This window comes from Oncorhynchus kisutch, linkage group LG14 (genome assembly GCF_002021735.2).
Source record: "Oncorhynchus kisutch isolate 150728-3 linkage group LG14, Okis_V2, whole genome shotgun sequence".
In the NCBI taxonomy this organism is placed as follows: Eukaryota; Metazoa; Chordata; class Actinopteri; order Salmoniformes; family Salmonidae; genus Oncorhynchus; species Oncorhynchus kisutch.
In genome coordinates this window covers 84,625,176-84,638,391 of record NC_034187.2, presented here as the reverse complement: position 1 = coordinate 84,638,391, position 13,216 = coordinate 84,625,176, and the positions used below count along the sequence as shown (strand labels likewise).

Genomic DNA, 13,216 nt, shown 5'->3' with positions numbered 1-13,216 from the left:
TGGCATCTAATGTAGAGCCATCCTTCTATTCATACACCATCTGGCATCTGATGTAGAGCCCTCCTCCTATTCATACACCATCTGGCATCTAATGTAGAGCCCTCCTCCTATTCAAACACCATCTGGCATCTAATGTAGAGCCATCCCTCTATTCATACACCATCTGGCATCTAATGTAGAGCCATCCTTCTATTCATACACCATCTGGCATCTAATGTAGAGCCATCCCCCTATTCATACACCATCTGGCATCTAATGTAGAGCCATCCCCTATTCATACACTATCTGGCATCTAATGTAGAGCCATCCTTCTATGCATACACCATCTGGCATCTAATGTAGAGCCATCCCCCTATTCATACACCATCTGGCATCTAATGTAGAGCCATCCTTCTATTCATACACCATCTGGCATCTAATGTAGAGCCCTCCTCCTATTCATACACCATCTGGCATCTAATGTAGAGCCCTCCTCCTATTCATACACCATCTGGCATCTAATGTAGAGCCCTCCTCCTATTCAAACACCATCTGGCATCTAATGTAGAGCCATCCCCCTATTCATACACCATCTGGCATCTAATGTAGAGCCATCCCCCTATTCATACACCATCTGGCATCTAATGTAGGGCCATCCCTCTATTCATACACCATCTGGCATCTAATGTAGAGCCATCCTTCTATTCATACACCATCTGGCATCTGATGTAGAGCCCTCCTCCTATTCATACACCATCTGGCATCTAATGTAGAGCCCTCCTCCTATTCAAACACCATCTGGCATCTAATGTAGAGCCATCCCTCTATTCATACACCATCTGGCATCTAATGTAGAGCCATCCTTCTATTCATACACCATCTGGCATCTAATGTAGAGCCATCCCCCCTATTCATACACCATCTGGCATCTAATGTAGAGCCATCCCCCTATTCATACACTATCTGGCATCTAATGTAGAGCCATCCCCCTATTCATACACCATCTGGCATCTAATGTAGAGCCATCCCCCTATTCATACACCATCTGGCATCTAATGTAGAGCCATCCCTCTATTCATACACCATCTGGCATCTAATGTAGAGCCATCCTTCTATTCATACACCATCTGGCATCTGATGTAGAGCCCTCCTCCTATTCATACACCATCTGGCATCTAATGTAGAGCCCTCCTCCTATTCAAACACCATCTGGCATCTAATGTAGAGCCATCCCTCTATTCATACACCATCTGGCATCTAATGTAGAGCCATCCTTCTATTCATACACCATCTGGCATCTAATGTAGAGCCATCCCCCTATTCATACACCATCTGGCATCTAATGTAGAGCCATCCCCCTATTCATACACTATCTGGCATCTAATGTAGAGCCATCCTTCTATGCATACACCATCTGGCATCTAATGTAGAGCCATCCCCCTATTCATACACCATCTGGCATCTAATGTAGAGCCATCCTTCTATTCATACACCATCTGGCATCTAATGTAGAGCCCTCCTCCTATTCATACACCATCTGGCATCTAATGTAGACCCCTCCTCCTATTCATACACCATCTGGCATCTAATGTAGAGCCCTCCTCCTATTCATACACCATCTGGCATCTAATGTAGAGCCATCCCCCTATTCATACACCATCTGGCATCTAATGTAGAGCCATCCCCCTATTCATACACTATCTGGCATCTAAAGTAGAGCCATCCTTCTATTCATACACCATCTGGCATCTAATGTAGAGCCATCCCCCTACTAATGTAGAGCCATCCCCCTATTCATACACCATCTGGCATCTAATTTAGAGCCATCCCCCTATTCATACACTATCTGGCATCTAATGTAGAGCCATCCCCCTATTCATTCACCATCTGGCATCTAATGTAGAGCCATCCTCCTATTCATACACCATCTGGCATCTAATGTAGAGCCCTCCTCCTATTCAAACACCATCTGGCATCTAATGTAGAGCCACCCTCCTATTCAAACACCATCTGGCATCTAATGTAGAGCCCTCCTCCTATTCAAACACCATCTGGCATCTAATGTAGAGCCATCCCTCTATTCATACACCATCTGGCATCTAATGTAGAGCCATCCTTCTATTCATACACCATCTGGCATCTAATGTAGAGCCATCCCCCTATTCATACACCATCTGGCATCTAATGTAGAGCCATCCCCCTATTCATACACTATCTGGCATCTAATGTAGAGCCATCCCCCTATTCATACACCATCTGGCATCTAATGTAGAGCCATCCCCCTATTCATACACCATCTGGCATCTAATGTAGAGCCATCCCTCTATTCATACACCATCTGGCATCTAATGTAGAGCCATCCTTCTATTCATACACCATCTGGCATCTGATGTAGAGCCCTCCTCCTATTCATACACCATCTGGCATCTAATGTAGAGCCCTCCTCCTATTCAAACACCATCTGGCATCTAATGTAGAGCCATCCCTCTATTCATACACCATCTGGCATCTAATGTAGAGCCATCCTTCTATTCATACACCATCTGGCATCTAATGTAGAGCCATCCCCCTATTCATACACCATCTGGCATCTAATGTAGAGCCATCCCCCTATTCATACACTATCTGGCATCTAATGTAGAGCCATCCTTCTATGCATACACCATCTGGCATCTAATGTAGAGCCATCCCCCTATTCATACACCATCTGGCATCTAATGTAGAGCCATCCTTCTATTCATACACCATCTGGCATCTAATGTAGAGCCCTCCTCCTATTCATACACCATCTGGCATCTAATGTAGACCCCTCCTCCTATTCATACACCATCTGGCATCTAATGTAGAGCCCTCCTCCTATTCATACACCATCTGGCATCTAATGTAGGGCCATCCCTCTATTCATACACCATCTGGCATCTAATGTAGAGCCATCCTTCTATTCATACACCATCTGGCATCTGATGTAGAGCCCTCCTCCTATTCATACACCATCTGGCATCTAATGTAGAGCCCTCCTCCTATTCAAACACCATCTGGCATCTAATGTAGAGCCATCCCTCTATTCATACACCATCTGGCATCTAATGTAGAGCCATCCTTCTATTCATACACCATCTGGCATCTAATGTAGAGCCATCCCCCTATTCATACACCATCTGGCATCTAATGTAGAGCCATCCCCCTATTCATACACTATCTGGCATCTAAAGTAGAGCCATCCTTCTATTCATACACCATCTGGCATCTAATGTAGAGCCATCCCCCTACTAATGTAGAGCCATCCCCCTATTCATACACCATCTGGCATCTAATTTAGAGCCATCCCCCTATTCATACACTATCTGGCATCTAATGTAGAGCCATCCCCCTATTCATACACTATCTGGCATCTAATGTAGAGCCATACCCCTATTCATACACTATCTGGCATCTAATGTAGAGCCATCCTTCTATTCATACACCATCTGGCATCTAATGTAGAGCCATCCCCCTATTCATACACCATCTGGCATCTAATGTAGAGCCATCCCCCTATTCATACACCATCTGGCATCTAATGTAGAGCCATCCCTTTATTCATACACCATCTGGCATCTAATGTAGAGCCATCCTTCTATTCATACACCATCTGGCATCTAATGTAGAGCCATCCCCCTATTCATTCACCATCTGGCATCTAATGTAGAGCCATCCTCCTATTCATACACCATCTGGCATCTAATGTAGAGCCCTCCTCCTATTCAAACACCATCTGGCATCTAATGTAGAGCCACCCTCCTATTCAAACACCATCTGGCATCTAATGTAGAGCCCTCCTCCTATTCAAACACCATCTGGCATTTAATGTAGAGCCATCCCCCTATTCATACACTATCTGGCATCTAATGAGAGCCATCCTTCTATTCATACACCATCTGGCATCTAATGTAGAGCCATCCCCCTATTCATACACAATCTGGCATCTAATGTAGAGCCATCCCCCTATTCATACACCATCTGGCATCTAATGTAGAGCCATCCCTCTATTCATACACCATCTGGCATCTAATGTAGAGCCATCCTTCTATTCATACACCATCTGGCATCTAATGTAGAGCCCTCCTCCTATTCATACACCATCTGGCATCTAATGTAGAGCCCTCCTCCTATTCAAACACCATCTGGCATCGAATGTAGAGCCATCCCCCTATTCATACACCATCTGGCATCTAATGTAGAGCCATCCCCCTATTCATACACCATCTGGCATCAAATGTAGAGCCATCCCTCTATTCATACACCATCTGGCATCTAATGTAGAGCCATCCTTCTATTCATACACCATCTGGCATCTGATGTAGAGCCCTCCTCCTATTCATACACCATCTGGCATCTAATGTAGAGCCCTCCTCCTATCCAAACACCATCTGGCATCTAATGTAGAGCCATCCCTCTATTCATACACCATCTGGCATCTAATGTAGAGCCATCCTTCTATTCATACACCATCTGGCATCTAATGTAGAGCCATCCCCCTATTCATACACCATCTGGCATCTAATGTAGAGCCATCCCCCTATTCATACACTATCTGGCATCTAATGTAGAGCCATCCCCCTATTCATACACTATCTGGCATCTAATGTAGAGCCATCCCCCTATTCATACACTATCTGGCATCTAATGTAGAGCCATCCCCCTATTCATACACTATCTGGCATCTAATGTAGAGCCATCCTTCTATTCATACACCATCTGGCATCTAATGTAGAGCCACCCCCCTATTCATACACCATCTGGCATCTAATGTAGAGCCATCCCCCTATTCATACACCATCTGGCATCTAATGTAGAGCCATCCCTCTATTCATACACCATCTGGCATCTAATGTAGAGCCATCCTTCTATTCATACACCATCTGGCATCTGATGTAGAGCCCTCCTCCTATTCATACACCATCTGGCATCTAATGTAGAGCCCTCCTCCTATCCAAACACCATCTGGCATCTAATGTAGAGCCATCCCTCTATTCATACACCATCTGGCATCTAATGTAGAGCCATCCTTCTATTCATACACCATCTGGCATCTAATGTAGAGCCATCCCCCTATTCATACACCATCTGGCATCTAATGTAGAGCCATCCCCCTATTCATACACTATCTGGCATCTAATGTAGAGCCATCCCCCTATTCATACACTATCTCGCATCTAATGTAGAGCCATCCCCCTATTCATACACTATCTGGCATCTAATGTAGAGCCATCCCCCTATTCATACACTATCTGGCATCTAATGTAGAGCCATCCTTCTATTCATACACCATCTGGCATCTAATGTAGAGCCATCCCCCTATTCATACACCATCTGGCATCTAATGTAGAGCCATCCCCCTATTCATACACCATCTGGCATCTAATGTAGAGCCATCCCTCTATTCATACACCATCTGGCATCTAATGTAGAGCCATCCTTCTATTCATACACCATCTGGCATCTAATGTAGAGCCATCCCCCTATTCATACACCATCTGGCATCTAATGTAGAGCCATCCTCCTATTCATACACCATCTGGCATCTAATGTAGAGCCCTCCTCCTATTCAAACACCATCTGGCATCTAATGTAGAGCCACCCTCCTATTCAAACACCATCTGGCATCTAATGTAGAGCCCTCCTCCTATTCAAACACCATCTGGCATTTAATGTAGAGCCATCCCCCTATTCATACACTATCTGGCATCTAATGAGAGCCATCCTTCTATTCATACACCATCTGGCATCTAATGTAGAGCCATCCCCCTATTCATACACCATCTGGCATCTAATGTAGAGCCATCCCCCTATTCATACACCATCTGGCATCTAATGTAGAGCCATCCCTCTATTCATACACCATCTGGCATCTAATGTAGAGCCATCCTTCTATTCATACACCATCTGGCATCTAATGTAGAGCCCTCCTCCTATTCATACACCATCTGGCATCTAATGTAGAGCCCTCCTCCTATTCAAACACCATCTGGCATCTAATGTAGAGCCATCCCCCTATTCATACACCATCTGGCATCTAATGTAGAGCCATCCCCTATTCATACACCATCTGGCATCTAATGTAGAGCCATCCCTCTATTCATACACCATCTGGCATCTAATGTAGAGCCATCCTTCTATTCATACACCATCTGGCATCTGATGTAGAGCCCTCCTCCTATTCATACACCATCTGGCATCTAATGTAGAGCCCTCCTCCTATTCAAACACCATCTGGCATCTAATGTAGAGCCATCCCTCTATTCATACACCATCTGGCATCTAATGTAGAGACATCCTTCTATTCATACACCATCTGGCATCTAATGTAGAGCCATCCCCCTATTCATACACCATCTGGCATCTAATGTAGAGCCATCCCCCTATTCATACACTATCTGGCATCTAATGTAGAGCCATCCTTCTATGCATACACCATCTGGCATCTAATGTAGAGCCATCCCCCGATTCATACACCATCTGGCATCTAATGTAGAGCCATCCTTCTATTCATACACCATCTGGCATCTAATGTAGAGCCCTCCTCCTATTCATACACCATCTGGCATCTAATGTAGAGCCCTCCTCCTATTCATACACCATCTGGCATCTAATGTAGAGCCCTCCTCCTATTCAAACACCATCTGGCATCTAATGTAGAGCCATCCCCCTATTCATACACCATCTGGCATCTAATGTAGAGCCATCCCCCTATTCATACACCATCTGGCATCTAATGTAGGGCCATCCTTCTATTCATACACCATCTGGCATCTGATGTAGAGCCCTCCTCCTATTCATACACCATCTGGCATCTAATGTAGAGCCCTCCTCCTATTCAAACACCATCTGGCATCTAATGTAGAGCCATCCCTCTATTCATACACCATCTGGCATCTAATGTAGAGCCATCCTTCTATTCATACACCATCTGGCATCTAATGTAGAGCCATCCCCCTATTCATCCACCATCTGGCATCTAATGTAGAGCCATCCCCCTATTCATACACTATCTGGCATCTAATGTAGAGCCATCCTTCTATTCATACACCATCTGGCATCTAATGTAGAGCCATCCCCCTATTCATACACCATCTGGCATCTAATGTAGAGCCATCCCCCTATTCATACACCATCTGGCATCTAATTTAGAGCCATCCCCCTATTCATACACTATCTGGCATCTAATGTAGAGCCATCCCCCTATTCATACACTATCTGGCATCTAATGTAGAGCCATACCCCTATTCATACACTATCTGGCATCTAATGTAGAGCCATCCTTCTATTCATACACCATCTGGCATCTAATGTAGAGCCATCCCCCTATTCATACACCATCTGGCATCTAATGTAGAGCCATCCCCCTATTCATACACCATCTGGCATCTAATGTAGAGCCATCCCTCTATTCATACACCATCTGGCATCTAATGTAGAGCCATCCCCCTATTCATACACCATCTGGCATCTAATGTAGAGCCATCCCCCTATTCATACACCATCTGGCATCTAATGTAGAGCCCTCCTCCTATTCATACACCATCTGGCATCTAATGTAGAGCCCTCCTCCTATTCATACACCATCTGGCATCTAATGTAGAGCCCTCCTCCTATTCAAACACCATCTGGCATCTAATGTAGAGCCATCCCCCTATTCATACACCATCTGGCATCTAATGTAGAGCCATCCCCCTATTCATACACCATCTGGCATCTAATGTAGAGCCATCCCTCTATTCATACACCATCTGGCATCTAATGTAGAGCCATCCTTCTATTCATACACCATCTGGCATCTGATGTAGAGCCCTCCTCCTATTCATACACCATCTGGCATCTAATGTAGAGCCCTCCTCCTATTCAAACACCATCTGGCATCTAATGTAGAGCCATCCCTCTATTCATACACCATCTGGCATCTAATGTAGAGCCATCCTTCTATTCATACACCATCTGGCATCTAATGTAGAGTCATCCCCCTATTCATACACCATCTGGCATCTAATGTAGAGCCATCCCCCTATTCATACACTATCTGGCATCTAATGTAGAGCCATTCTTCTATTCATACACCATCTGGCATCTAATGTAGAGCCATCCCCCTATTCATACACCATCTGGCATCTAATGTAGAGCCATCCCCCTATTCATACACCATCTGGCATCTAATGTAGAGCCATCCCTCTATTCATACACCATCTGGCATCTAATGTAGAGCCATCCTTCTATTCATACACCATCTGGCATCTAATGTAGAGCCATCCCCCTATTCATACACCATCTGGCATCTAATGTAGAGCCATCCCTCTATTCATACACCATCTGGCATCTAATGTAGAGCCATCCTCCTATTCATACACCATCTGGCATCTAATGTAGAGCCCTCCTCCTATTCAAACACCATCTGGCATCTAATGTAGAGCCCTCCTCCTATTCATACACCATCTGGTATATTTAGATCAGCAAACACTGAAGGGGGAGGAGCTAGACAGTGCATTCGGGAACGTTTTCAGAGCCCTTGACTTGTTCCACATTTTGTTACGTTACAGCCTTATTCTAAAATGGATAACATTTATTGAATTAGTGAACACAATACCCCATAATGACAACACGAAAAACTTTTTTTTTTTTTTACACAGAAATACCTAATTTCGTAAGTATTCAAAACCCTTCGCTATTGTACGAATATTTTAAAACAAAACAATCGCAGAGGACGAGAGGTTGAGAGGGAATTAACGATCAATGGGTCAGAGACATGGAAGGAATGTGTTTAGGCATTGAGCCTGAAACAGGATACTTGTTATTTGGCCATTGGCCCAGTTTTATTGCAAGGAATTCAAAATGGTCAACCACAGGCTAGGGTTGGGTTATAAAACTACATGCTCTCCCTTTGTTCTGTGGAGAGAATCACTGAGGACAGGGGAGAATAAACATCTACCTCTCAGTATAACATCTATGATTTGTCCTCTTAGAATACATCTATTCCCCCCCCCCCTGATTTGCTTTGGGGTCTGTGTTATTGAATAGTAACATCAACTGCTAACACAACGAGACTCGAAATTGAGATATTTCTACAACTTGACTGGAGTCCACCTGTGGTAAAAACAATTGTTTGGACATGATTTGGATCTGGGGAAGGGTACCAAACATTTTTTGCAACATTGAAGGTCCCCAAGAACACAGAGGGGTCTCCATCATTCTCAAATGGAAGGAGTTTGGAACCACCAAGGCTCATTCTAGAGCTGGCCGTCCGGCCAAACTGAGCAAACGGGGAAGAAGGGCGTCGGTCAGGGATGGGAACCTCTGTGGTGATGGGAGAACCTTCCAGAATGACAACCATCTCTGCAGATGGTTGTCCACCAATCAGGACTTTGTGGTAGAGTGGCCAGACGGAAGCCACTCTTTAATAATAGTCACATGACAGCCGGCTTGGAGTTTGCCAAAAGGCACCTAAAGGACTCTCAGTCCATGAGAAACAAGATTCTCTGGTCTGATGAAACAAAGATTGTACTCTATGGCCTGAATGCCAAGAGTCAAGTCTGGAGGAAACATGGCATCATCCCTACGGTGAAGCCTGGTGGTGGCAGCATCATGCTGTGGGGATGTTTTTCAGCGGCAGGTACTGGGAGACTAGTCAGGATGGAGGGAAAGATGAACGGAGCAAAGTACAGAGAGATCCTTGATGAAAACCTGCTCCAGAGTGCTCAGCACCTCAGACTGGGGTGAAAGTTCACCTTCCAACAGGACAACGACCCTAAGCACACAGCCAAGACAACGCAGGAGTGGTTTCAGGACAAGTCTCTGAATGTCCTTGAGTGGCCCAGCCAAAGCCTGGACTTGAACCCGATCGAACATCTCTGGAGAGACCTGAAAATAGCTGTGCAGCGACGCTCCCCGTCCAACCTGACAGAGCTTGAGAGGATCTGCAGAGAGGAATGGGAGAAACTCCCCAAATACAGGTGCCAAGCTTGTAGCGTCATACCAAAGAAGTCTCGAGCTAGTAATCGCTGCCAAAGATGCTTCAACAAAGTACTGAGTAAAGGGCCTGAATACTTATGTAAATATGATATCAGTTTTTTTATTTGTAATAAATTAGCAAAAATAACCCAAAAACTGTTTTTGCTTTGTCATTTTGGGGTATTGTGAGTAGATTGATGAGGGAATTATTTTTTTGAATAAAATGTATGTAAATGTGAGAAAAGTCAAGGGGTCTGAATACTTTCCGAAAGCTAGAGTAAAGCTAGAGTAAAGACATAATTGCATATATTATACTATCACATCACAGAAGCTGTTTTCAGACAGAGACTCCAATGATCTGATTTACCCATGGAGGGAGTGGCTAGTGTCTGTCGGCCTACGATCTGGGCGGGGCCTAGTCCATCCAGGAAGTCACTAAACTGGCTCTCTGGACCCATACGAGTAGGGGGGAAGATAAACCTAGAGAGGGAGAGAATGAACAAGTGATGGTTAGATGGTGGTTTAATTAATGACATGTAGCAGGAGACAGTGAGGGCTACAACATGGCCTGAACCATAGGTCCAGTGGTGGAGAGGTGGGCCGTTGAGTACAGGCAGAACAACGCTCTCGTACAACAGTTACAGAACTAGTGATATATGAGTAACATAAGTTATGTCTGCGTTGTTGGAGTTGATGCTGCCGTGGGTGGAAACCTGGCATATGTAGTATTATTTAGTATTGTCTAGAACTAAGGTAGCATTTATAACGTACATTCTGTCAAAGCTGTCAGAGTTGGTGCTGGATGGACAGATGGATGGAAACATAATGCTGGAAGGGTGGATGGTGATATAATGATAGATGAATGGATGGTGATATAATGATAGATGGATGGAAACAATGATAGATGGATGGATGGATGGTAATATAATGATAGATGGATGGATGGTAATATAATGATAGATGGATGGTAATATAATGATAGATGGATGGATGGTAATATAATGATAGATGGATGGTAATATAATGATAGATGGATGGATGGTAATATAATGATAGATGGATGGATGGTAATATAATTATAGATGGATGGTAATATAATGATAGATGGATGGATGATAATATAATGATAGATGGATGGATGGTAATATAATGATAGATGGATGGTAATATAATGATAGATGGATGGTAATATAATGATAGATGGATGGATGGTAATATAATGACAGATGGATGGATGGTGATATAATGATAGATGGATGGTAATATAATTATAGATGGATGGTAATATAATGATAGATGGATGGATGATAATATAATGATAGATGGATGGATGGTAATATAATGATAGATGGATGGTAATATAATGATAGATGGATGGTAATATAATGATAGATGGATGGATGGTAATATAATGATAGATGGATGGTAATATAATGATAGATGGATGGTAATATAATGATAGATGGATGGATGGTAATATAATGATAGATGGATGGTAATATAATGATAGATGGATGGTAATATAATGATAGATGGATGGTAATATAATGATAGATGGATGGATGATAATATAATGATAGATGGATGGATGGTAATATAATGATAGATGGATGGTAATATAATGATAGATGGATGGTAATATAATGATAGATGGATGGATGGTAATATAATGACAGATGGATGGATGGTGATATAATGATAGATGGATGGTAATATAATGATAGATGGATGGTAATATAATGATAGATGGATGGATGATAATATAATGATAGATGGATGGTAATATAATGATAGATGGATGGATGGTAATATAATGATAGATGGATGGTAATATAATGATAGATGGATGGTAATATAATGATAGATGGATGGTAATATAATGACAGATGGATGGATGGTAATATAATGATAGATGGATGGTAATATAATGACAGATGGATTGGTGGTATTATAATGATAGATGGATGGTAATATAATGATAGATGGATGGATGGTAATATAATGATAGATGGATGGTAATATAATGATAGATGGATGGTAATATAATGATAGATGGATGGTAATATATGATGGATGGTAATATAATGACAGATGGATGGTAATATAATGACAGATGGATGGTAATATAATGATTGATGGATGGATGGTAATATAATGATAGATGGATGGTAATATAATGACAGATGGATGGATGGTAATATAATGATAGATGGATGGTAATATAATGACAGATGGATGGATGGATGGTAATATAATGATAGATGGATGGATGGTAATATAATGATAGATGGATGGTAATATAATGATAGATGGATGGATGGTAATATAATGATAGATGGATGGTAATATAATGATAGATGGATGGTAATATAATGATAGATGGATGGTAATATATGATAGATGGATGGTAATATAATGACAGATGGATGGTAATATAATGATTGATGGATGGATGGTAATATAATGATAGATGGATGGTAATATAATGACAGATGGATGGATGGTAATATAATGATAGATGGATGGTAATATAATGACAGATGGATGGATGGTAATATAATGATAGATGGATGGATGGTAATATAATGATGGATGGATGGTAATATAATGATGGATGGATGGTAATATAATGACAGATGGATGGTAATATAATGATAGATGGATGGTAATATAATGATAGATGGATTGTAATATAATGATAGATGGATGGATGGTAATATAATGATAGATGGATGGATGGTAATATAATGACAGATGGATGGATGGTAATATAATGATAGATGGATGGATGATAATATAATGATAGATGGATGGTAATATAATGACAGATGGATGGATGGTAATATAATGATAGATGGATGGATGGTAATATAATGATAGATGGATGGATGGTAATATAATGATAGATGGATGGATGGTAATATAATGACAGATGGATGGATGGTAATATAATGATAGATGGATGGTAATATAATGATAGATGGATGGTAATATAATGATAGATGGATTGTAATATAATGATAGATGGATGGATGGTAATATAATGATAGATGGATGGATGGTAATATAATGACAGATGGATGGATGGTAATATAATGATAGATGGATGGATGATAATATAATGATAGATGGATGGATGGTAATATAATGATAGATGGATGGATGGTAATATAATGATAGATGGATGGTAATATAATGATAGATGGATGGTAATATAATGACAGATGGATGGATGGTAATATAATGATAGATGGATGGT

The 13,216-nt window shown here is 41.9% G+C and overlaps 1 protein-coding gene across 1 annotated transcript in view; it reads right to left on the bottom strand.

The window, feature by feature from the left end:
- The window catches only part of LOC116353436 (regulating synaptic membrane exocytosis protein 3-like), a 169,233-nt gene that overhangs the window by 32,112 nt on the left and 123,905 nt on the right, over nt 1-13,216 (bottom strand). Inside the window, exon 4 of the mRNA XM_031789105.1 lies at nt 10,325-10,437. Within this exon, the coding sequence (XP_031644965.1) occupies nt 10,325-10,437 (113 nt within the window). The remainder of the gene's footprint in view (nt 1-10,324; nt 10,438-13,216) is intronic.